The sequence below is a fragment of the Salvelinus fontinalis genome, chromosome 4 (genome assembly GCF_029448725.1).
Source record: "Salvelinus fontinalis isolate EN_2023a chromosome 4, ASM2944872v1, whole genome shotgun sequence".
Lineage (NCBI taxonomy): Eukaryota > Metazoa > Chordata > Actinopteri > Salmoniformes > Salmonidae > Salvelinus > Salvelinus fontinalis.
Genome location: NC_074668.1, coordinates 53,629,984 through 53,657,658, shown reverse-complemented (window position 1 = coordinate 53,657,658; position 27,675 = coordinate 53,629,984). Strand labels below are relative to the sequence as shown.

Sequence of the window (27,675 nt, the reverse complement as noted above, 5' to 3'; positions counted from 1 at the left end):
AACCTTGAACAACTTCATCAGATGACAGTCTTATAACATCACGTTATACAATACACTTATGTTTTGTTTGAAAATGTGCATATTTAGAGCTGCAAACCGTGGTTATACATTGTGAAAATGTAGCAACATTTCCCCAGAATGTCAGGAGCTATTTTGGACACTCACCTAATCTGACCAAAGAACCCATCATAAACTTTACAAAAAAATACATGTATTACAGCAAATGAAAGATACACTGGTTCTTAATGCAACCGCCGTGTTAGATTTTTAAAAATAACTTTACCATAACAAACAGCTTGCGTTATTGCGAGACAGCGCCCGCCAAAATGGCGGAGAATAGAAATAACATTTTCCACAGAAATACGAAATAACATCATAAATTGTTCTTACTTTTGCTGAGCTTCCATCAGAATCTTGTACAAGGAGTCCTTGGTCCAGAAGAAATCGTTGTTTGGTTTTAGAATGTCCTTTTCTCCTGTCGAATTAGCAACCTTAGCTAGCCATGTGGCGCGAACATGCCCATCTTCTCTTGAAGCAAAGAACGGAAAACTCAAAGTCCCAATAAACGTTGAATAAACTGATAACACTCCGTTGACAAAAACTACTGCAGAGTAACACATTGATGGTCCCCCACCAGCAGTCTCTTCCAGACTGCATTCCACGGACTGCAGAGTTACAGATTGAGGACCAATCTGGAGGGAACCTTCAGTCTGCTGTTAGAATGGAGGATCCTCTGTGGCCTGACGACAAAATATGCAGTTTATATATATATATATCATGATAATAATGTTTATTTGTATCTGTTTCTGACCTTAGTTTCTGTTGCTGATTATCTGTTGTTGGATGGTAATAGAGTAATTGCATAGCAGCTTTTGTAATTTTTGAATGTTTTTTTTGTTTAGATTGGATTTCCTTTAACACTTTTCTTGTCTGTTATCAATAGATGGTCAAGGTATTGATTATCTGTTATCAATAGATGGTCAAGGTATTGTCATCCGCCTGTCCTAAAGGCCACAGTCGTAGTAGCATTACATTTTATTGAAGGACTAGAACCTGAGGAGACACGTGTCACATCCTGATCTGTTTCACCTGTCTTGGTGATTGTCTCCACCCCCCTCCAGGTGTCACCCATTATCCCCAGTGTATTTATGTGTTCTCAGTCTGTTGCCAGTTTGTTTTGTTTCGTCAAGCCTACCAGCGGTTTTCCCCGTGCTCCTGTCATTCTCTAGTTCCTGTTTTCTAGTTTTCCCGGTTTTGACCATTCTGCCTGCCCTGAGCCTGCCTGCCGTGCTGTACCTTTCAGACTCTGCTCTGGATTACTGACCTCTGCCTGCCCTTGACCTGTCGTTTGCCTGCCCCTCTGTTTTTGAAATAAAGGTTTGTTACTTGGAAACTGTCTGCATCTGGGTCTTCTCCTGAGCCTTGACAACAATGGGTTCATCAACTAAGGATTGTATCTTTAAGGGTTCAGTATGTAGCCTACAGAAAAACACATTTAGATATCAAGCCTTGTAGACTTGTCATTTCAGATACCTTTACTTTGCAGGAGAGGGGATTCCACTGACGTCAGAATCACTATTTCAATTTGTCTACAGACTCAATAGTATTTGCATTTCAAAATGCAGTATTCTCATACATTTTGGATGATTTTTTCTTATTAAGAGACATTCACTAAGAGGATGTAAGTTGTTCAGACCAATGTGCTGCTCTAACATTTTAACACTGAGCCATGTGACTATACAGTAGCCTACATCTATAGTCTACTGTAAAACCATATGCTGCTTTAGGCTAAATGCTATAGTTTTCTGTGTGTTTCAATAGGACAAATGGAAAGAGTTCCTACTGTATTCGAAATTGTGGTGTAGTGTATCTACAATGTTACCCTCCCTAAATAATGCACAAGTTACATGTTAGCTTCATTCATGAGGAGAGAATGCAGGAGACTAATAAAGTAGAGGACCATCTTGTGGTGTTGAAACCTAAAGCGGTACCTGCAGCACAATCAATAGGAGGTGAACAGCGCCTGGTGCTGAAAATATAGACAATTTGTTGTGCAAGTGTTGCACAGCAACAGATGGAGAAAACCTACACCAGTCGAGTAATTCATTTCAACAATTATCTTCATTTTAATTTGACTTTAAAAACAACAAGAGGGCTTAATTTGAGTTTATTTCTTCAGAGCGAAGGCCCATATAAAGTAACTTAACTGGCTGAGCTAGGCTGTGGCTTAACAGCATATTTCACAAGAAAACAAAATGGCCTCATAGAAGTGGGGTTTGTATTTATTTATTAGGGCTACTAACAACTACAACATGGTCTAAAAGGTAGCATCCTACATAAAACAATAATTTAAAGAAAAAAAGGCGATGTCTGTGTCTGAATGTCTGTAGTCCTGTTTCGGGAGTCTCGGGATAACCTTCTCCCATAACGACAAAACAAACAGAAAATACTATCAGCATGAGACCTAAAATAGCTATGGATAAGCACTAATAATCACAATAACAATAATAATAATAATAACAATAACAATAATAATAATAATCACAAAAATAATAATAATAATAATAATAATGTTAGTAGCCTATATGACTATGTATTAAATACTAAGATATTTACTTAATGGGAAAAGTTGCATTTCCCCTCAGACACGATCTTGTGGATGTCGTGTGAGAGGGATGTGATGTTGATGCGCAGACAGTCCTACATTGACTTATTCTTGAAGTCTTGATTGACTTATGTGAAAGCCGGTTCCTGTCGTGAGTCTTGATTGACTTATGTGAAAGCCGGTTCCTGTCGTGAGTCTTGATTGACTTATGTGAAAGCCGGTTCCTGTCGTGAGTCTTGATTGACTTATGTGAAAGCCGGTTCCTGTCGTGAGTCTTGATTGACTTATGTGAAAGCCGGTTCCTGTCGTGAGTCTTGATTGACTTATGTGAAAGCCGGTTCCTGTCGTGAGTCTTGAATGATTTATGTGAAAGCTGGTTCCTATCGTGAGTCTTGATTGTGTTCATAGAAGAAAAGGAGGACTCGCAAGTGTAATTCGATCCAAACATTGTTAGCACTTAAAAAGTATGATTCTTTATTGTGCTATGTTCCTCTGAGCATGCCACCCAAAACGCATACAAGGACTCAGCACTCCTGAGCGCATCCCTGATTTGGCTCTAATTCAATTTGAAATTCAATCAGATCAGTTTGAATTGCGCCTCATCCAGCGAGGGTATCGTATTAGCAAGGGAGGAGAGTTCTCCACCTGGTCGGACTGCATGGTATAATGGTACTGTATAATGATGGTATAATGGCATGGTATAATGATATCATCGGGCTGCTGTAATGATATCCTTGGGCATGCTGTAATGATATCCTTGGGCATGCTGTAATGATATCATCGGGCTGCTGTAATGATATCATCGGGCTGCTGTAATGATATCCTTGGGCATGCTGTAATGATATCCTTGGGCATGCTGTAATGATATCCTTGGGCATGCTGTAATGATATCATTGGGCTGCTGTAGTCTTCTAATCCGGTGGAGAAGTTGTCCCTCAGCTACTTGATGAAATCTTCCAAATCGGCCTTGTCCAACTGCCTGTCGTTTCTTCAGTGTGCTGAAGTGCAGTAGCCTTCCAGAGGACAAGTCCAAATCCAACAACTCAAGCTTCCTAGTAAAGGCCTCAAGTCCACAACTGTTTTCCCTCTTCCTTGTAACTGCAGATGTAACCCGTTTAAGTTACTGAGTGTCGACAAAAAAGCAATATCTGAGAGGATTTCCTCAATTTCCAGAATACGAAGGTGGTCAGCTGCTGCCCTCATTTAACTTTTTCTGACAAAATCCACAACCTGGTCATGCAGCTCACAGAATGGCTCTAGAGCTTTTCCTTTACTCAGCCAGCGCACGTTGTTGTGAAGCAGGAGATCATCCTGGATGGCCTCCTCTGATTCTGTCACAAGCTTGTGGAAAAGACGGCGTTGTGTTGCTTGATGTCCACCTGACAAAGGTAATTATGCGCATGACTTTATCCATCATATCTTTTAGCTCAGCATTTAGTCTGACACACAGCACACTCTGATGGATGAGACAATGTAAACCATGTTTAGTCTGGCACACAGCACACTCTGATGGATGAGACAATGTAAACCATGTTTAGTCTGGCACACAGCACACTCTGATGGATAAGACAATGTAAACCATGTTTAGTCTGGCACACAGCACACTCTGATGGATAAGACAATGTAAACCACGTTTAGTCTGGCACACAGCACACTCTGATGGATAAGACAATGTAAACCACGTTTAGTCTGGCACACAGCACACTCTGATGGATGAGACAATGTAAACCACGTTTAGTCTGACACACAGCACACTCTGATGGATGAGACAATGTAAACCATGTTTAGTCTGACACACAGCACACTCTGATGGATGAGACAATGTAAACCACGTTTAGTCTGACACACAGCACACTCTGATGGATGAGACAATGTAAACCATGTTTAGTCTGACACACAGCACACTGATGGATAAGACAATGTAAACCATGTTTAGTCTGACACACAGCACACTCTGATGGATGAGACAATGTAAACCATGTTCAGTCTGACACACAGCACACTCTGATGGATGAGACAATGTAAACCATGTTTAGTCTGACACACAGCACACTCTGATGGATGAGACCATGCCAGCCATTCATTTGTAGGGCGATCTCCTTCAACCTGCTGACCAGGCCCCTATGTCTGCCCATCATAGCAGGAGCCCCGTCGGAGACCACCGAGTTGACTTCTTCGAATGACAAGCCATGCTGTGTAGACAATTCTTCTAGCTTTGTGAATAGGATGTCCCCGGTGGTGTGTCCTTCCAGGGGAACGTCCCCAGTGGTGTGTCTTTCCAGGGGAACATCCCCAGTGGTGTGTCCTTCCAGGGGAATCAGTGCAAGTAGCTCTTCTTTAAAGTCATTTCCATGAAAATAACAGACAGAAACACACAACTGTGCTACATCGGTGTCGTCAGTTCTCTCATCAATAGCCAGGGGAAAATGCTCTACTGCCGTGTTTGTAGCTTGTAGTTAATGCTTAACTTTTTCTGTGTCGGGCCTCTGTCAGGGGCGGGAAGTCCACTTTGAAAGTATCATGCTTAGATTAATAATAATAGATAATGCAGAATGAGATATAATTATTTGCAAACAGTGATACTTTCATTGCAAACAAGACACACTGGCTTGGCATTGGAGTATGATGGTAAGATGAATGCATATCTCTCTGTCTGTTTGGAGATAGATGGTTAGATGAATGCATATCTCTCTGTCTGTTTGGAGATGCAGTAGATGGTTAGATGAATGCATATCTCTCTGTCTGTTTGGAGATAGATGGTTAGATGAATGCATATCTCTCTGTCTGTTTGGAGATAGATGGTTAGATGAATGCATATCTCTCTGTCCATATGGAGATAGATGGTTAGATGAATGCATATCTCTCTGTCTGTATGGAGATAGATGGTTAGATGAATGCATATCTCACTGTCCGTTTGGAGATAGATGGTTAGATGAATGCATATCTCTCTGTCCGTATGAAGATAGATGGTTAGATGAATGCACATCTCACTGTCCGTTTGGAGATAGATGGTTAGATGAATGCATATCTCTCTGTCCGTATGGAGATAGATGGTTAGATGAATGCATATCTCTCTGTCCGTTCTTCCCTGAAACTTCGATTTTCTTTATCCACCTGTCTTTTGCTACTTTTTGAGAGCGACATGTTCTCTTGCTATCTGTCACATCTGCTCCTGCTACGCCCTCTTGTGTTCATCCGGTGTCTTCTTGACCTGCAGCCACTCCCCCAATACACTCTCTCTCTCTCCCTCTCCCTCTCTGTGTAATTGTGTGGTTGGAGACAGGTGTGCTGGAGTCAGAGCAGATCCCCACCAGCTGCAACCCGTTCCATAATCAAGACCTTTACAAATACTCAGTCCTGTCACTTCCACTCTGCCAGATCGTAATCTCTGCTCAGACAGTTTTTGCTTCTAGCTATTTATGATTATTCAAGATCCTGTTACCCTGCTGTGCCTGTTTCCCTGTCTGACGCTGTTTATCCTCTCACTGCAGTTTTGCCACTCTGATTCTGTTTACCGTGTCTCAACCCAGCTCACTCCAACATCAGCCTCCACATCTGGTTTCCTACAACCCACCCGAGCTTCCTCTGGCCTGCACTCCATCTCTCCCTGTTTGGCAATAAATATTTTGGTTTATTCATCCAGTTTCCTGGTCTGAGTCTGCTCTTGGGTTCCCCTGTGCCGCTCCACCTAACACTATCAAGCTAATTGTTCTGAACGAATGTTGACGTTAAAAAAAGTAGTGTGGACTAGAGCTGTTTTTCCGCACCTATCAACGCACAGAGAAATAAACAAAGAATTATAATTTAATAGATTTTTCTGATTTTATTAACTTCATCAGATCTAAATTATTTTATTGTCACTGAATGTATTATGTACTAATCAAATGTGTTAAACTGTTGTTAAATTTCTAGTGTAGGCCTATTCATTGTGCTAATATATATGCTAATTATGTTCTGGCCCGCCAACTTTTACTCAAAAAAATTGTCCCGAAGCCAAACCTAGTTGACGTTTTATAGTATGCCATGGCCTTTACTGGCCAACTGCTGTTATGTTTATGATATACTATGGTGTTGTGTCACTAGACTTTGACCAGATATTATTGCATCCAAAGATCAACTGTACCTAGAACATAGATACAGAGACACTTGTCATCAGGCAGGTGCTCTCTCAGCACAACGGAAAATATCTCAATGACTTGACATGTTCTGGTTTTGAATTCAGGCTACAAGGTAGGAATCTTCCCAGTGATTATTGTAAAGTGTGTAGAGACATTAAATGTATGGTTTTATTATAGTATAGTGAATGACAGGGAAGCACTCGGATCTAACAGTCCATTTCACCTGGGACAGGTACGTGACAGTTCAATCATACAAAATGGAGCTAACTGGGCATAGGCAAATTCAATTCAAAAACATATTGTTCATATATCGTGGTTATTTTACAATTAGTAAAAATCATCTTTCAGAATATCAGAACATTTGTTGTTTTCTAAATTACAATGAGCTCCTGCTTCCTTTGTAATTTGGTATGAAACCACTGAACATACTTTTCTTAACATTGTTATTATGAACTGAATTCAGTTATAACATAATAAAATACCTGTTGAACAAAGCAGCACACTAGAATGAGTGGAATTATTAAAAGAGAAAGTGAGACATTATTATTATTAATAATATTACTCTTATTATATTGGTATTATTATTAGTTATCTATTAATTAAATCACCTGACTGTTTGGATGTATCTGTTAGTAAATGTTTTATTTCTAAGAGATAATGAATCAAATAGAACAATTGACCTTCAAGAATTAATTGTCACTGTGTTAACCACAACCAACATGCTGGATCTCTGTTTAGGGGTCAGTGCTCTAAAATGAGTCTCTCTGGGGAGAAAGATGAGGGGGACCAAGCCTCTAAAATTAGTCTCACTGAGGAGAGAGAGGAGGAAGGCTCTGCCTCTAAAAGGAGTGTCTCTGGGGAACATGGCACCAAATCTAAGAGGTGAGATTACATTTTTTTTTACTTTTACTCAAAAAAATTGTCCCGAAGCCAAACCTAGTTGACGTTTTATAGTATGCCATGGCCTTTACTGGCCAACTGCTGTTATGTTTATGATATACTATGGTGTTGTGTCACTAGACTTTGACCAGATATTATTGCATCCAAAGATCAACTGTACCTAGAACATAGATACAGAGATTTTATTTTAAGAAGAGTTTATATCCAAAACACTATATCCACCATCCAAAACACTATATCCACCATCTTTTCACATTTGTGTTTTTTCATCAGAAATTAAGGCTTATTGGTGTGTAAAATATTATTGTTCTAAGATTTTAAATTCATAGATTTTAGCGTATGACATTTTACTGAGATCATCACAGCAAGATGAAACAAATATTGTTGCATTCTCTAGATTCTCCCATTTCATTTGCGCTATAGAGCCCCACAGTGGAGGTGTTATAATACCCATAACACCTAGTGGTCAAACAGGGAAATGGTTCCAATAGTTTTATAGAGCCCCACAGTGGAGGTGTTATAATACCCATAACACCTAGCGGTCAAACAGGGAAATGGTTCCAATAGTTTTATAGAGCCCCACAAAGGAGGTGTCATAATACCCATAACACCTAGCGGTCAAATAGGGAAATGGTTCCAATAGTTTTATAGAGCACCACAGTGGAGGTGTCGTAATACCCATAACACCTAGCGGTCAAACGGAAATGGTTCCAATAGTTTTTCCAATAAAAAACATGAGCTGGTGCACACCCAGATATTTTTTTTATGTGGAGGTTCTGACTAACGTCTAAGAAACTATAAGATATAATAAATAAATTGAGTCCCACACTCCATATATAGACTCCCAGTAATTTATTGGGTAAATCACCAACGTTTCACCATCACTGTGCCTCTTTCAGGGTAATGTCATGAATACTTGAACCAGGTTATATAGGCAAACAGTGCAATTAGTGCAACCAATGACAATAGTGAGGGGTGTGTCATAATTATTAAGTTAATTAGAATGAAGTAATGAAACTGTTAAAAAAAACAATAGTTTATAACATATTGAATATATTAGTCTATTGTTATCATATGAAAACGTAATTGAATATTGTACATAACCTGTCTAGGATCAGCGTGGCACTAGCGGCACACCCCCCCCCCCCCCACTGAAAAACCAGTGCTGCGAAATTCAAAAAAAATATTTTTTTTAAATATTTAACTTTCACACATTAAAGTCCAATACAGCTAATGAAAGACACAGATCTTGTGAATCCAGTCAACATGTCCGATTTTTAAAATGTTTTACAGGGAAGACACAATATGTAAAGATGTACATCTATTACCTAAAAACACATTAGCATAATCCACCATCTTTTATTTGTCCACCAACACCAGTAGCCATCACCAATTCGGCTAAACTAAGATATTTATAGCCCCTAACCAACAAAAAAACTCATCAGATGACCGTCTGATAACATATTTATGGTATGGGATAGGTTTTGTTAGAAAAAAGTGCATATTTCAGGTAGATGGCATAGGTTACAATTGCACCCACCGTCACAAATGGACTAGAAAAACTACATTGAGCAACGTGTTTACCTACTTACTAATCATCAAACATTTCGTAAAAATACACAGCATACACGAATCGAAAGACACAGATCCTGTGAATACAGACAATATTTCAGATTTTCTAAGTGTCTTACAGCTAAAACACAATAAATCGTTATATTAGCATAGCACATAGCACATAGCAGCCCAGCATTGATTCTAGCCAAAGTTGGCGATAACGTCAACATCGCCAAAAATATATTAATTTTTTCACTAACCTTCTCAGAATTCTTCAGATGACACTCCTGTAACATCATATTACACAATCCATATAGAGTTTGATCGAAAATGTTTATATTTAGCCACCAAAATCATGGTTAGACAATGTGAAATGTAGCTCAGCTGGTCAGAAAATGTCCTTGCGCCACTTAGACAGTGATCTACTCTTATACATAAATACTCATAAACGTGACTAAAAAATATAGGGTGGACAGGGATTGATAGACAATTTAATTCTTAATACAATTGCGGAATTACATTTTTTAATTTATCCTTACTTTTCAATACAGTTTGCGCCAAGCGAAGCTACGTCAAAAAACATGGCGTCCTAAGCCACTAAAATGTTTCGACAGAAACACGATTTATCATAATAAAAATGTCCTACTTTGAGCTGTTCTTCCATCAGTATCTTGGGCAAAGGATCCTTTCTTGGGAGTAATCGTCTTTTGGTGGAAAGCTGTCCTCTTGCCATGTGGAAATGCCAACTGCGTTCGGGATGAACTGAAAAGCGTGCCCAGCTATTCACATCGTTTCAAAAATAAATGTCCCAAAATCGCACTAAACGGATATAAATTGCTATAAAACGCTTTAAATTAACTACCTTATGATGTTTTTAACTCCTATAACGAGTGAAAAGATGACCGGAGAAATATAACAGGCTAAACTAACGCTTGGAACAGGAGCGGGTCGGTGTCTTCCACGCGCGTTACGCACCAAGAAAAGACTTGCTAGCTACAGGGTTTTTTAATTTATAGGACCTGTGAACGCGCAATCGACCCCATTGGAATCGTCATCACGTAAAGGCATCCAGGGGAAGACGTAAGAAGTGTCCGTATAGTCATAGCAATAACAGTGCCCTTTTAACTGACTTCAGAACAGTGGCCAACATTTCTGAAATCTGACTCCATGTCAGGGAAATTGCTGTAGAATGGGCTCTGTTCCACTTAGAGACAAAATTTCAACTCCTATAGAAACTATAGACTGTTTTCTATCCAATAATAATAATAATATGCATATTGTACGATCAAGGATTTTGTGGGAAGCCGTTTCAAAAATTACCCAATTAGCATAAATAGTCTCAACAGCGCCCCCATCCTCAACAGGTTAACATTAGCACCAAAATACATTATTGTTTTGTTCAATTTCACATTTTTAATTGTTTCCTATTTAATGTAATGTTTTGGTTCAACCTTAATGCATAATAAACATCATCAACAGGAGAACATATTGGGTGTACTGTGATAAGATGTAGAAAGAATATATCCATGTAAAAGAGAGAATTGTTCATAAGGTCCTGAGATCAAAGTCAGTATTCAGACCACTAGGGGTCAATGTTTTTAGACAGGATATTCTGTCTCCCTTTGTAGTAATAGGATCTCCATGTTACCTCCTCTCCTTGGTGGAGCAACATGCTCAATGCCTGTGTATTTGAGGGGGAGATTGGATGGTTAGCTTCAACAAAGTGAGCTGCTACTGGATAGTCAGTGTTCTTACACCTGATTGAGCTGCGGTGTTCAGCTATGTGTTGTTTTAATTGTCTTTTCGTTTGTCCTACGTAGGCTTTTCCACATGAACAGGTGATGAGATAGATTACTCCCTTGGTCTTGCATGAGATGATCCCCTAACAGGGATTTTCTGCCTCTACTGTATGTGGGTGTCTGAAGAAGGATGTTTTTATAGTGCTATTGCACTGTGCTTATGACCCACATTTGTAGTTCCCTTTTGGAATGGGTGTCAAGAGTGTCTGAGTGGGCTCAGGGGGCAGGTCAGATCTCACCAAACTATCTCCAATATTGCGACCACGCTTATAGACCACCAGTGGGGGTTCCTTGAAGAGGTGTGTGATTGTTTTGTCTGATTGCAGAATATCCCAGTGCTTTTTTCAGGATTGCTTTAATTTTCTCCCAATTCTTAGTGTACTTGGTGTAGAAGATGGTTGTTTTCTTCTTTCGGTTGAGTTTATAGCAATTCCTCTATTGGATTTTTGAGATACTTTCATCATTGCAGCATCAAGAGTTTTGTCCTAGTAGCCTCTCATTTTCAATTTATCTGTAATTTTTTTAGCATTGCTGTGAACATCCAATAGTTTTTCCACCATACATTTTTCCCATTGGGAATTGTAAAAACTCTTAAAATAAGGGATGTGTTTCGTGTAGGGTGGGGTGGCGCGGCGGTCCTTGAGGGCAAATCTGAAGAATTTGAAGTTACAAGCCTGAAACCTTGAACATACACTGCTGACATCTTGTGGAAGCCATAGGAATTGTATCCAGAGAGCTATTTTACAATATTAGTTTTTTATTCCATTTCGAAGAGGATGGTCTCTCAAAAAAATATATATTCCAGCTGGTTTTTCTTTGGATTTCCTCCTACCATATCTATTGTGTTATATTCGCCTACATTATTTTAACATTTCTACAAACTTCAAGTGTTTTCTTTCCAATGGCACCAATTATATGCATTTCCTGGCTTCAGGGCCTGAGCTACAGGCAGTTTACTTTGGGCACATCTTTCAGGCGGAAATTGAGAGAAAAAGGGGCCTATCCCTAAGGAGTTTTCATGCCTAACTTTAATTTATACCCATAATAGAAAGACTAAAATGTATTTACTCTTAGCTCTTATAACAATTTATACTCAGAGACACTTTGTGGATGTGGGCACAGATCTCAAAATATTATTATAAAAAACGTAAAATGTTTGTTTAACATAATAATAAATGAATATTACTAAAGTTTCCCATTGTAAAGACTGGGTTTAGTTGTTTGTGTTGCACTGCTCATGTCCGCGTTCTGGAACTGTCCGCGTCCACGTACGGTTTGGCGCCAAGAATGTTGTCTGGTTACGCGCAGAGTTGGCTGAGGTGATCTTGGGGAACAACGACGGAGTTCGCTACAGTGTTGAGAGCCGAAGTTTATTGTTCAATTAGTTTTTAGCTTTACAGTCAGGGACAGTATGAGTGTAGCCAGATCCTTTTCACTCTCTATCCTCGTTTCAATTGTGGTTCATCGGATTCGTCATCATTCTCGAGACGAGGGACGGACAAACGACCTGCTAGCTAGCCAAGCTAGTCGGTACAGCTAGGTAAGCTAGCTACTCGACCAGAAGCATCGTAGTTATCCTAGCAACCACTACATCATAAACGGCTGCCTGCATTTCTTGTGGACCGATGGAGCTCCCCAGTTGTTTCTTCCACCTGTTAAATCCCGTGGAGGGCTTCTCCCTCTCTCGTTGACGCATGCTGGCTGTCCGGATCTCCTCTCTTCACTAGATGGACGGTAACTTTAGTGTTTAACCCCTCTGCATCCAAGGACCGACATTTTAAATATTATTTTCTGGGCGTAGGATGGACACATTCCATTTTGAACAATGCTTCTTTTCTGATATAAAAAAATATAAAAAAAACAGTTAATTGCATCCGCCATGGAGCCCAGTTTCATAATATTACCTTATGTCCCTAGTTATGAAGTAATTGCAACAAAAAAAACGTATTTAACTCTTTGGGATAGGGGGCAGTATTTTCACGTACGGATGAAATGCATACCCAGAGTAAACTGTCTGCTACTCAGGCCCAGAAACTAGGATATGCATATTATTAGTAAATTTGGATGGAAAACGCTCTGAAGTTTCTAAAACTGTTTGAATCATGTCTGTGAGTATAACAGAACTCATATGGCAGGCGAAAACCTGAGAAAAATCCAACCAGGAAGTGGGAAATCGGAGGTTTGTAGTTTTTCAAGTGATGCCTATCCAATATACAGTGTAGATTTGGTCAGATTGCACTTGCTAAGGCTTCCACTAGATGTCAAAAGTCTTTAGAAAGTTGTTTCAGGCTTCTATTGTGAAAGGGGAGAGAATAAGACCACTCACAGTAAGTGGTCAGGCTGAAAGCCTTTAGGTGTTTATCGTGCGCGGCCGTGAGCGCGAGCTCCGTTCCCTTTCCTTACTAATGACAACTGAATTGTCCGGTTGGAATATTATTGAAGATTTATGATATAAAACATCCCAAAGATTGATTATATACATCGGTTGACATGTTTCTACGAACTGTAATGGAACTTTTCTGACTTTTTGTCTGGACTTTGTGCTCACCACTTGTGCATTTGGATTAGGGAACTAAACGCGCGAACAAAAAGGAGGTATTTGGACATAAATTATGGACTTTATCGAACAAAACAAACATTTATTGTGGAACTAGGATTCCTGGGAGTGCACTCCGATGAAAATCATCAAAGGTAAGTGAATATTTATAGCGCTATTTCTGACTTTTGTTGACTCCACAACATGGCGGGTATCTGTATGGCTTGTTTTGGTGGCTGAGCACTGTACTCAGATTATTGTATGGTGTGCTTCACCCTATAGTTTTTTTTAAATCTGACACAGCGGTTGCATTAAGGAGAAGTTTATCTTTAATTAAGGCATGTTTTACCCTTCCAGCTCCTATTAGTTCTATTGAGCACCGTGGCACCAACTCACCTTCTGAACGTTCTATTACTAGCTCATTGTTCTGCGTCACAATGCCAGCTTCACTTCACTATTCACTATTTGGACACTGTGTTAACTAACCTCCAAACGAGCTTCAATGCCATACAACACTCCTTACATGGCCTCCAACTGCTCTTAATCGCTAGTAAAACCAAATGCATGCTTTTCAACCGTCCGCACCCGCCCGCCTGACTAGCATCACTACTTTGGACGGTTCTGGCCTCGAATTTGTACAAATACCTAAGTGTCTGGCTAGACTGTAAACTCTCCTTCCAGACACAATATTAAACATTTCTAATCCAAAATCAAATCTAGAATCAGCTTTCTATTTCGCAACAAAGCCTCCTTCACTCACGCTCCAAACTTACCCTAGTAAAACTGACTTTCCTACCGATCCTCGACTTCGGCGATGTCATAAATGTTTTATTATTAAAGTGGCTAGAGATTTGAGTCAGTATGCTGTCGGCAGCCACTCAATATTAGTGATGGCTGTTTAACAGTCTGATGGCTTTGAGATAGAAGCTGTTTTTCAGTCTCTCGGTCCCAGCTTTGATGCACCTGTACTGACCTCGCCTTCTGGATGATAACGGTGTGAACAGGCAGTGGCTCTGGTGGTTGTTGTCCTTGATGATATTTTTGGCCTTCATGTGACATCGGGTGCTGTAGGTGTCATGGAGGGCAGATACTTTGCCCCTGGTGATGTGTTGTGCAGACCGCACCATCCTCTAGAGAGCCTTGCGGTTGAGGGCGGTGCAGTTGCCGTACCAGGTGGTGATACAGCCTGACAGGATGCTCACTATTGTGCATCTGTAAAAGTTTGTCAAGGTTTTGGGTGACAAGAGAAATTTCTTTTAGCCTCCTGAGGTTGAAGAGGCGCTGTTGAGCCTTCTTCACCACACTGTCTGTGTGGGTGGACCATTTCAGTTAGTCTGTGATGTGTACGCCCTGGAACATAAAACGTTTCACCTTCTCCACTGCTGTCCATTCGATGTAGGTAGGGGGGTGCTCCCTCTGCTGTTTCCTGAAGTCAACTATCATCTCCTTTGTTTTGTTGACGTTTAGTGAGAGGTTGTTTTCCTGACACCACACTCCGAGTGCCCTCACCTCCTCTCTGTAGGCTGTCTCGTTGTTGATGGTGATCAAGCCAACTACTGTTGTGTCGTCTGCAAACTTGATGATTGAGTTGGAGGCGTGCATGGACACGCAGTTGTGGGTGAACAGGGAGTAGAAGATGGGGCTGAGCACACACCCTTATGGGGGCCCAGTGTTAAGAGTCAGCGAAGTGGAGATGTTGTTTCCTACCTTCACCACCTGGGGTGGCCCGTCAGAAAGTCCAGGACCCAGTTGCACAGGGAGAGGTTGAGACCCAGGGCCTCCAGCTTGATGATGAGCTTGGAGTGTGCTATGGTGTTGAATGCTGAGCTGTAGTCAATGAACAGCATTCTTACATAGGTATTCTTACTGTCCAGATGGAGTGTGCAGTGCGATGGCGATTGCGTCATCTGTGGACCTGTTGGGGTGGTATGCAAACTGAAGTGGGTCTAGGGTGGCGGTGTTATATATATTTTCCTTCTTGGGAACAGGAACAATGGTAGCCATCTTGAAGCATGTGGGGACAACAGACTGGGATAGGGAGCGATTAAATATGTCCGTAAACACACCAGCCAGCTGGTCTGAGGACGCGGCTAGAGATGCCGTCTGGGCCAGCAGCCTTGCGAGGGTCAACATGTTTAAATGTTTTACTCACATCAGCCACTGAGAAGGAGAGGGGGCTGCCGCAGTCTTTGCAAGCAAGCCACGATGGTGGCATTGTATTATCCTCAAAGCAAGTGTTTAGATTGTTATCATTATTATTATTAATAATAATAATATTAATAATATGGTAACAGCTACTTCGTGCACAAGGTCACTATTGACCTGGGTACATGTTGTAGTGACCCACAGTCCTAGAGATGGCTGGCACATAGCCATCAAACGTTTAACTTCTTACGGCTGAAATCCCATTAACGGGATCGATTTGACAACAGCCAGCGGAGCGCAAAATTCAAACAACAGAAATCTCAGAATTAAAATTCCTCAAACATACAAGTATTATACACCATTTTAAAGAAAACCTTGTTGTTAATCCCACCACTGTGTCCGATTTCAAAAAAGCTTTACGGCGAAAGCACACAATGCAATAATCAGCGCTCAGCCACCAGACACCAGCGCCGAGCCACCATACAGATACCCGCCATGTTGTGGAGTCAACAAAAGTCAGAAATAGCATTATAAATATTCACTTACCTTTGATGATCTTCATCGGAATGCCCTCCCAGGAATCCCAGTTCCACAATAAATGTTTGTTTTGTTCGATAAAGTCCATAATTTATGTCCAAATACCTCATTTTTGTTCGCACGATTAGTCCAGTAATCCAAATGCACAAGTGCACTAAGTCCAGACGAAAAGTAAAAAAAGTTATATTATAGTTCGTAGAAACATGTCAAACGATGTATAAAATCAATCTTTAGGATGTTTTTATCATAAATCTTCAATAATTTTCCAACCGGACAATTCCTTTGTCTTTAGAAATGAAAAGAATCGGAGCTCACGCTCACGGCCGTGCGCGTGACTAATTTAAGGCTTTCTGCCAGACCCCTGATTCAAACAGATCTTATTCTCTCCCCTTTCACAGTAGAAGCCTGAAACAACGTTCTAAAGACTGTAGACATCCAGTGAAAGCCTTAGGAAGTGCAATCGGACCAAATTTACACTGTATTTTGGATAGGTGTTTACTTGAAAAACTACAAACCTCAGACTTCCCACTTCCTGTTTGAATTTTTCTCAGGTTTTCGCCTGCCATATGAGTTCTGTTATACTCACAGATATCATTCAAACTGTTTTAGAAACATCAGTGTTTTCTATCCAAATCTACTAATAATATGCATTTCCTAGCTTCTGGGCCTGAGTAGCAGGCAATTTACTCTGGGCACGCTTTTCATCCGGACGTGAAAATACTGCCCCCTACCCCAAAGAAGTTAAACAAAACCTATGTCCCAGGCCTCTTTTTCACGATTTTGCCGATTTAAACGGTCATGAACGGACATTAAACGGACATTTTTTTTCGAAGGAAATAACACTTTTTTGATGACTTGTTGTTTCTAAATGGCTCCTGGGTAATTTGATATGCATCGAAATCTTTGTTCATATGAACTATTTTGAACTTAACCCTGAACCCTAACACTAGTTATAAATTATTTTAGCCTTAACCCTAATTCTGGGTAGGGTAGAGTAGAACACTTTCAGAAACTATTTTAGTAATGATGTTATGTTAGTAAATACAATTATAGTACAAAATAGTAATTTTATTATTTTTTCCATGAAAACCTGGAAGCATTTAGCTTTTTTTGTTTTGTTATTTTATTATATTTATTATTGCAAGGCAAAACACCTGATAAACAATCCACGTTTGTTTTACTTTTCAAATGTAGTTTGAACTGGGTGACCTTGTCACGACTTCCCTCTGCTTGTTTGGGCGACGTTCAGCGGTCGACATCACCGGCCTTCTAGCCACCGCTGATCCGCTTTTCATTTTCCATTTGTTCTGTCTGCATTTTCACACCTGGTTTCACTCAACTAATTACTTGTTTATTATTTAACCCTCCGTTCCCCATATGGTATTTTGTGAGTGATTGTTTATTGTATTTTTGGTCTGTCATGGTGTGTGTGTGTGTGTATTTGTTACTGTGTATATTTGATATTTTGAGTAAAAAGTACGTTTGAGTAAAAGTATCTCGTATCCTACCGATCCTCGACTTCGGCGATGTCATCTATAAAATAGCCTCCAACACTCTACTCAACAAATTGGATGCAGTCTATCACAGTGCCATCCGTTTTGTCACCAAAGCCCCATACACTACCCACCACTGCGACCTGTACGCTCTCGTTGGTTGGCCCTCGCTTCATACTCGACGCCAAACCCACTGGCTACATGTTATCCACAAGTCTCTGCTAGGTAAAGCCCCGCCTTATCTCAGCTCACTGGTATCCATAGCAGCAGAGAACTGGCAGCAGAGAACTGGAAGAAAAGGCGACCAAAGTAGGAATTGGCTTTGGGGGTGACCAGTGAGATATACCTGCTGTAGCACATGCTCCAGCAGGTATATCTCACTGGTCACCCCCAAAGCCAATTCCTACTTTGGTCGCCTTTCCTTCCAGTTCTCTGCTGCCAATGACTGGAACGAACTGCAAAAATCACTGAAGCTGGAGACTCATATCTCCCTCACTAGCTTTAAGCACCAGCTGTTAGAGCAGCTCACAGATCACTGCTCCTGTACATAGCCAATCTGTAAACAGACAATCTATCTACCTCATCCCCATACTGTATTTATTTATTTATTTGCACCCCAGTATCTCTTTGCACCCCAGTATCTCTACTTGCACATTCATCTTCTGCACATCTACCATTCCAGTGTTTAATTGCTATATTGTAATTACTTCGCCACCATGGCCTATTTATTGCCTTAACTCCCTTATCTTACCTCATTTGCACTCACTGTACATATACTTTTTGTTTTCTTTTTTCTACTGTATTATTGACTGTATGTTTTGTTTATTCCATGTGTAACTCTGTGTTGTTGTATGTGTCGAATTCTATGTGCTATGCTTTACCTTGGCCGGGTCGCAGTTGCAAACCTTTTTGCCACAGCTCGCATTGATGTGCCATCCTGGATGAACTGCGCTACCTGAGCCACTTGTGTGGGTTGTAGACTCCGTCTCATGCTACCACTAGAGTGAAAGCACCGCCAGCATTCAAAAGTGACCAAAACATCAGCCAGGAAGCATAGGAACTGAGAAGTGGTCTGTGGTCACCACCTGCAGAACCATTCCTTTTTTGGGGGTGTCTTGCTAATTGCCTATAATTTCCACCTTTTGTCTATTCCATTTGCACAACAGCATGTGAAATTTATTGTCAATCAGAGTTGCTTCCTAAGTGGACAGTTTGATTTCACAGAAGTGTGATTGACTTGGAGTTACATTGTGTTGTTTAAGTGTTCCCTTTATTTTTTTTATAAGGCAGATTTATAGCATTTTGCAACAAAACATGACTATTTGTCTCTCTGAAATGAAAACATCAAGTGATAGATTTTAAACATATACATTTATGTCATTGAACAACCCCATGCCATCATTAGATAGTGAAAAAACACACCAATCCCTTTCATAATTTATTTAAATAAAAAAGCAAATTTACGAACATTTCTGAAGATGGATATAAAGCGTTTGGAATGAAACTCTTCTCTTGTTTCCCCATCTGAGCTCAGAGTAGATGAGATATGAATTGTTTGTCTCTGTTGTGTTGAAGCCCAATCAAGCAGGAGAGACCAGCCTCCCCTGTACCCAGCTGTGTGTCCATGAAGAGTCACCAGTCTATGGATCCTCCTCTAAACTTTAGAGAGGGAGACTTTTCTACTGAACAAAGGTAAGAAGAACTCATGGGTCATGGTCAGTGAGTTAAACAACACTGTCTCTTGTCATTTCTCCTCTCCCATTTTCCCATTTCTTTTTGTTCTTTTCATAATCCATAGGCCATCCATTTTTCCAATTTTCATAGTCCTAAAACAATATTGAACAAACACAACGTTCCCTCCCTGTGTGTGTGTGTGTGTGTGTGTGTGTGTGTGTGTGTGTGTGTGTGTGTGTGTGTGTGTGTGTGTGTGTGTGTGTGTGTGTGTGTGTGTGTGTGTGTGTGTGTGTGTGTGTGTGTGTGTGTGTGTGTGTGTGTGTGTGTGTGTGTGTGTGTGTGTGTGTGTGTGAAAAACACATTTGTGTTTTTTCATCAGAAATGAAGGCTTATTGGTGTGTAAAATATTATTGTTCTAAGATTTTAAATTCATAGATTTTAGCGTATGACATTTTACTGAGATCATCACAGCAAGATGAAACAAATATTGTTGCATTCTCTAGATTCTCCCATTTCATTTGCGCTATAGAGCCCCACAGTGGAGGTGTTATAATACCCATAACACCTAGTGGTCAAACAGGGAAATGGTTCCAATAGTTTTATAGAGCCCCACAGTGGAGGTGTTATAATACCCATAACACCTAGCGGTCAAACAGGGAAATGGTTCCAATAGTTTTATAGAGCCCCACAAAGGAGGTGTCATAATATCCATAACACCTAGCAGTCAAATAGGGAAATGGTTCCAATAGTTTTTCCAATAAAAAACATGAGCTGGTGCACACCCAGATATTTTTTTTATGTGGAGGTTCTGACTAACGGCTAAGAAACTATAAGATATAATAAATAAATTGAGTCCCACACTCCATATATAGACACCCAGTAATTTATTGGGTAAATCACCAACGTTTCACCATCACTGTGCCTCTTTCAGGGTAATGTCATGAATACTTGAACCAGGTTATGTAGACAAACAGTGCCATTAGTGCAACCGATGACAATAGTGAGGGGTGTGTCATAATTATTAAGTTAATTAGAATGAATTAATGAAACTGTTAAAAAAAACAATAGTTCATAACATATTGAATATATTAGTCTATTGTTATCATATGAAAACATAATTGAATATTGTACATAACATTAGCATCAACATACATTATTGTTTAGTTCAATTTCACATATTTAATTGTTTCCTATTTCATGTAATGTTTTGGTTCAACCTTAACACATAATAAGTATCATCAATAAGGGGGACATATTGGATGTACTGTGATAAGATGTAGAAAGAATATATCCATGTAAAAGAGAGAATTGTTCATAAGAAGGTCCTGAGATCAAAGTCAGTATTCAGACCACTAGGGGTCAATGTTTTTAGACAGGATATTCTGTCTCCCTTTGTAGTAATAGGATCTCCATGTTACCTCCTCTCCTTGGTAGAGCAACATGCTCAATGCCTGTGTATTTGAGGGGGAGATTGGATGGTTAGCTTCAACAAAGTGAGCTGCTACTGGATAGTCAGTGTTCTTACACCTGATTGAGCTGCGGTGTTCAGCTATGTGTTGTTTTAATTGTCTTTTCGTTTGTCCTACGTAGGCTTTTCCACATGAACAGGTGATGAGATAGATTACTCCCTTGGTCTTGCATGAGATGATCCCCTAACAGGGATTTTCTACCTCTACTGTATGTGGGTGTCTGAAGAAGGATGTTTTTATAGTGCTATTGCACTGTGCGCATGACCCACATTTGTAGTTCCCTTTTGGAATGGGTGTCAAGAGTGTCTGAGTGGGCTCAGGGGGCAGGTCAGATCTCACCAAACTATCTCCAATATTGCGACCACGCTTATAGACCACCAGTGGGGGTTCCTTGAAGAGGTGTGTGATTGTTTTGTCTGATTGCAGAATATCCCAGTGCTTTTTTCAGGATTGCTTTAATTTTCTCCCAATTCTTAGTGTACTTGGTGTAGAAGATGGTTGTTTTCTTCTTTCGGTTGAGTTTATAGCAATTCCTCTATTGGATTTTTGAGATACTTTCATCATTGCAGCATCAAGAGTTTTGTCCTAGTAGCCTCTCATCTTCAATTTATCTGTAATTTTTTTAGCATTGCTGTGAACATCCAATAGTTTTTCCACCATACATTTTTCCCATTGGGAATTGTAAAAACTCTTAAAATAAGGGATGTGTTTCGTGTAGGGTGGGGTGGCGCGGCGGTCCTTGAGGGCAAATCTTGTCATCAAAGTCTGTCATTCTCTAGATTTATGGTGCTTTCAAGACAACTTGGAACGGGGAAGTTTGAATTATGACGTCAGTGATCTTCAGGTTGGAGCTCTAGATAGAGGCCCGAGTTCCCGACTTGGAATTTCGAGCTGGATGACCGTTCAAACAGTATTTTCTCAGTCGGAACTAATTTCTTTTCAGTTTCCAGTTGTCCTGAACTCACTGAAGTCTGACATTTCCCAGTTTCCAGTTGTTTTGAACTCAGCAGATATCATGCTGGATTCACAGCACGGCCAATGTATTCAACCTTTTCTGTCCCATGGTGTTGCATGTGAATGTTTATCCTTTTAAGCTTGGAAAAGAGACCCTTAAACGTAGATTTGGACCACACATCCTCTCCACTGAATTGCTGGCTAGTGATTGCTTTGCAATGCTCACAGTCAGCCACTGATTCATTCCTAACCACCCATTCCAAACCTCTCATTGCTAGCTAAGATTTTGAACGTATGATGTTGACATGATCAGTCCAATCAAAGCTACGGTAGATGTAACATGATTTGACGTCATGTTATCTGTGGCCAATGACCTTGAGCCTTTTGGATGGACACTTCTAATGTAACTCTATGGCAGCACCCAATGGGCTTGAATTTTCGAGCTCTCCCTGTAGATTTAGTGGTGACATAGTGTCTCCATGAGTGACAGAACACTGAGCCAATCAAGGCGCAACTACAGAACATTACCAACCCCTATGCTCAGTATTTCCTGCTGGCTGCCCCACCACCACAGAAAGCACTGAGCTGGGCTGAAACACCTGCATTTTGGAGCTACCTTACTCAAGATAACAAAAAATAGGCCATGTTTGTATGCGGCTTTAGTTAAAAAGGCTTAAGGATCGGTGTCTCGCTAGCGGGACAACTTCCGGTGAAACTGGAGGGCGCATAATTCAAATTAATTATAATAGTTGTTATGGATTTTAAACATTTAGGTACATATAAGTGTCTTATATTGTCTGAATGGTTAAATTCTTGCTAATCTAACTGCACTGTCTGATTTACAGTAGCTATTACAGTGAAAACATGCCATGCGATTGTTTGAGGAGGGCGCCCCACATCAAAATATTTTTCCACTGGCACGTTTCATACATTCACATATAAAGATTAAAATATTCACTTACTTTTTGAAAATCTTCCTCTGATTTGTCATCCAAAGGGTCCCAGCTGTAACATGCATTGTTGTTTTGTCAGATAAAATCCTTCTTTATATCCCAAAAAGTCTGTTTAGTTGGCGCCATGGATTTGAGTAATCCACTCGTTCAACATGCCAAGATAAGAATCCGAAAATCTACGACTAAACTTTGTTTCAACAAGTCAAAATAAGTTTCAATTTAACCCTCATATGCCCTAAAATGTAAGTAAACTATAATATTTCATACAGAAAGAAGCACGTTCAATAGGAAACAGATTTCAGCAGGTGCGCAACTTCATCATGGCGCGTAAAGACATGGATCACCAAGACTGTGTCCTCAAACAAAAACTGTTATTTTGGAATTTGTTTTTGAAGTTACAAGCCTGAAACCTTGAACATAGACTGCTGACATCTTGTGGAAGCCATAGGAATTGTATCCAGAGAGCTATTTTACAATATGAGTTTTTTATTCCATTTCGAAGAGGATGGTCTCTCAAAAAAATATATACATTCCAGCTGGTTTTTCTTTGGATTTCCTCCTACCATATCTATTGTGTTATATTCTCCTACATTATTTTAACATTTCTACAAACTTCAAGTGTTTTCTTTCCAATGGTACCAATTATATGCATTTCCTGGCTTCAGGGCCTGAGCTACAGGCAGTTTACTTTGGGCACGTCTTTCAGGCGGAAATTGAGAGAAAAAGGGGCCTATCCCTAAGACGTTTTCATGCCTAACTTTAATTTATACCCATAATAGAAAGACTAAAATGTATTTACTCTTAACTCTTATAACAATTTATACTCAGAGACACTTTGTGGATGTGGGCACAGATCTCAAAATATTATTATAAAAAACGTAAAATCTTTGTTTAACATAATAATAAATTAATGTTACTAAAGTTTCCCATTGTAAAGACTGGGTTTAGTTGTTTGTGTTGCACTGCTCATGTCCGCGTTCTGGAACTGTCCGCGTCCACATACGGTTTGGCGCCAAGAATGTTGTCCGATTACGCGCAGAGTTGGCTGAGGTGATCTTGGGGAACAACGACGGAGTTCGCTACAGTGTTGAGAGCCGAAGTTTATTGTTCAATTAGTTTTTAGCTTTACAGTCAGGGACAGTATGAGTGTAGCCAGATCCTTTTCACTCTCTATCCTCGTTTCAATTGTGGTTCATCGGATTCGTCATCATTCTCGAGACGAGGGACGGACAAACGACCTGCTAGCTAGCCAAGCTAGTCGGTAAAGCTAGGTAAGCTAGCTACTCGACCAGCAGCATCGTAGTTATCCTAGCAACCACTACATCATAAACGGCTGCCTGCATTTCTTGTGGACCGATGGAGCTCCCCAGTTGTTTCTTCCACCTGTTAAATCCCATGGAGGGCTTCTCCCTCTCTCGTTGAAACATGCCTTAATTAAAGATAAACTTCTCCTTAATGCAACCGCTGTGTCAGATTTTAAAAAAAACTATAGGGCGAAGCACACCATACAATAATCTGAGTACAGTGCTCAGCCACCAAAACAAGCCATACAGATACCCGCCATGTAGTGGAGTCAACAAAAGTCAGAAATAGCATTATAAATATTCACTTACCTTTGATGATCTTCATCGGAATGCACTCCCAGGAATCCCAGTTCCACAATAAATGTTTGTTTTGTTCGATAAAGTCCACAATTTATGTCCAAATACCTCATTTTTGTTCGCACGATTAGTCCAGTAATCCAAATGCACAAGTGCACTAAGTCCAGACGAAAAGTAAAAAAAGTTCTATTATAGTTCGTAGAAACATGTCAAACGATGTATAAAATCAATCTTTAGGATGTTTTTATCATAAATCTTCAATAATTTTCCAACCGGACAATTCCTTTGTCTTTAGAAATGAAAAGGATCGGAGCTCACGCTCACGGCCGTGCGCGTGACTAACTCAAGGCTTTCTGCCAGACCCCTGATTCAAACAGATCTTATTCTCTCCCCTTTCACAGTAGAAGCCTGAAACAACGTTCTAAAAACTGTAGACATCCAGTGAAAGCCTTAGGAAGTGCAATCGGACCAAATTTACACTGTATATTGGATAGATATTCACTTGAAAAACTACTAACCTCAGACTTCCCACTTCCTGTTTGAATTTTTCTCAGGTTTTCGCCTGCCATATGAGTTCTGTTATACTCACAGATATCATTCAAACTGTTTTAGAAACATCAGTGTTTTCTATCCAAATCTACTAATAATATGCATATCCTAGCTTCTGGGCCTGAGTAGCAGGCAATTTACACTGGGCACGCTTTTCATCCGGACGTGAAAATACTGCCCCCTACCCCAAAGAAGTTAAACAAAACCTATTTCCCTGGCCTCTTTTTCACGATTTTGCCGATTTAAACGGTCATGAGACATTTTTTTATGAAGGAAATAACACTTTTTTGATGACTTGTTGTTTCTAAATGGCTCCTGGGTAATTTGATATGCATCGAAATCTTTGTTCGTATGAACTATTTTGAACTTAACCCTGAACCCTAACACTAGTCATAAACTATTTTAGCCTTAACCCTAATTCTGGGTAGGGTAGAGTAGAACACTTTCAGAAACTATTTTAGTAATGATGTTATGTTAGTAAATACAATTATAGTACAAAATAGTAATTTTATAATTTTTTCCATGAAAACCTGGAAGCATTTAGCTTTTTTTGTTTTGTTATTTTATTATATTTATTATTGCAAGGCAAAACACCTGATAAACAATCCACATTTGTTTTACTTTTCAAATGTAGTTTGAACTGGGTGACCTGGTCACGACTTCCCCTCCTTGTTTGGGCGGCGTTCAGCGGTCGATCACCGACCTTCTAGCCACCGCTGATCCGCTTTTCATTTTTCATTTGTTCTGTCTGCATTTTCACACCTGGTTTCACTCAACTAATTACTTGTTTATTATTTAACCCTCCGTTCCCCATATGGTATTTTGTGAGTGATTGTTTATTGTATTTTTGGTCTGTCATGGTGTGTGTGTGTATTTGTTACTGTGTATATTTGATATTTTGAGTAAAAAGTATGTTTGAGTAAAAGTATCTCGTATCCTACCGATCCTCGACTTCGGCGATGTCATCTATAAAATAGCCTCCAACACTCTACTCAACAAATTGGATGCAGTCTATCACAGTGCCATCCGTTTTGTCACCAAAGCCCCATACACTACCCACCACTGCGACCTGTACGCTCTCGTTGGTTGGCCCTCGCTTCATACTTGACGCCAAACCCACTGGCTACATGTTATCCACAAGTCTCTGCTAGGTAAAGCCCCGCCTTATCTCAGCTCACTGGTATCCATAGCAGCAGAGAACTGGCAGCAGAGAACTGGAAGGAAAGGCGACCAAAGTAGGAATTGGCTTTGGGGGTGACCAGTGAGATATACCTGCTGTAGCACATGCTCCAGCAGGTATATCTCACTGGTCACCCCCAAAGCCAATTCCTACTTTGGTCGCCTTTCCTTCCAGTTCTCTGCTGCCAATGACTGGAACGAACTGCAAAAATCACTGAAGCTGGAGACTCATATCTCCCTCACTAGCTTTAAGCACCAGCTGTTAGAGCAGCTCACAGATCACTGCTCCTGTACATAGCCAATCTGTAAACAGACAATCTATCTACCTCATCCCCATACTGCATTTATTTATTTATTTGCACCCCAGTATCTCTTTGCACCCCAGTATCTCTACTTGCACATTCATCTTCTGCACATCTACCATTCCAGTGTTTAATTGCTATATTGTAATTACTTCGCCACCATGGCCTATTTATTGCCTTAACTCCCTTATCTTACCTCATTTGCACTCACTGTACATATACTTTTTGTTTTCTTTTTTCTACTGTATTATTGACTGTATGTTTTGTTTATTCCATGTGTAACTCTGTGTTGTTGTATGTGTCGAATTCTATGTGCTATGCTTTACCTTGGCCGGGTCGCAGTTGCAAACCTTTTTGCCACAGCTCGCATTGATGTGCCATCCTGGATGAACTGCGCTACCTGAGCCACTTGTGTGGGTTGTAGACTCCGTCTCATGCTACCACTAGAGTGAAAGCACCGCCAGCATTCAAAAGTGACCAAAACATCAGCCAGGAAGCATAGGAACTGAGAAGTGGTCTGTGGTCACCACCTGCAGAACCATTCCTTTTTTGGGGGTGTCTTGCTAATTGCCTATAATTTCCACCTTTTGTCTATTCCATTTGCACAACAGCATGTGAAATTTATTGTCAATCAGTGTTGCTTCCTAAGTGGACAGTTTGATTTCACAGAAGTGTGATTGACTTGGAGTTACATTGTGTTGTTTAAGTGTTCCCTTTATTTTTTTTACAAGGCAGATTTATAGCATTTTGCAACAAAACATGACTATTTGTCTCTCTGAAATGAAAACATCAAGTGATAGATTTTAAACAAATACATTTATGTCATTGAACAACCCCATGCCATCATTAGATAGTGAAAAAACACACCAATCTCTTTCATAATTTATTTAAACAAAAAAGCAAATTTACGAACATTTCTGAAGATGGATATAAAGCGTTTGGAATGAAACTCTTCTCTTGTTTCCCCATCTGAGCTCAGAGTAGATGAGATATGAATTGTTTGTCTCTGTTGTGTTGAAGCCCAATCAAGCAGGAGAGACCAGCCTCCCCTGTACCCAGCTGTGTGTCCATGAAGAGTCACCAGTCTATGGGTCCTCCTCTAAACTTTAGAGAGGGAGGCTTTTCTACTGAACAAAGGTAAGAAGAACTCATGGGTCATGGTCAGTGAGTTAAACAACACTGCCTCTTGTCATTTCTCCTCTCCCATTTTCCCATTTCTTTTTGTTGTTTTCAAAATCCATAGGCACTTTTTTTCTCCAATTTTCATAGTCCTAAAACAATATTAAACAAACACAACGTTCCCTCCC

The 27,675-nt window shown here is 40.2% G+C and overlaps 1 protein-coding gene across 1 annotated transcript in view; it reads left to right on the top strand.

Moving 5' to 3' along the window:
• The first annotated feature begins 3,427 nt into the window (after window positions 1–3,427).
• Window positions 3,428–27,675, top strand: part of LOC129854004 (NLR family CARD domain-containing protein 3-like) — a 43,034-nt gene continuing 18,786 nt past the window's right edge. Inside the window, exons 1-4 of the mRNA XM_055920591.1 lie at window positions 3,428–6,835; window positions 7,462–7,605; window positions 19,263–19,379; window positions 27,389–27,505. Coding sequence (XP_055776566.1) covers window positions 7,478–7,605; window positions 19,263–19,379; window positions 27,389–27,505 — 362 coding nt within the window. The 5' untranslated portion in view covers window positions 3,428–6,835; window positions 7,462–7,477. The remainder of the gene's footprint in view (window positions 6,836–7,461; window positions 7,606–19,262; window positions 19,380–27,388; window positions 27,506–27,675) is intronic.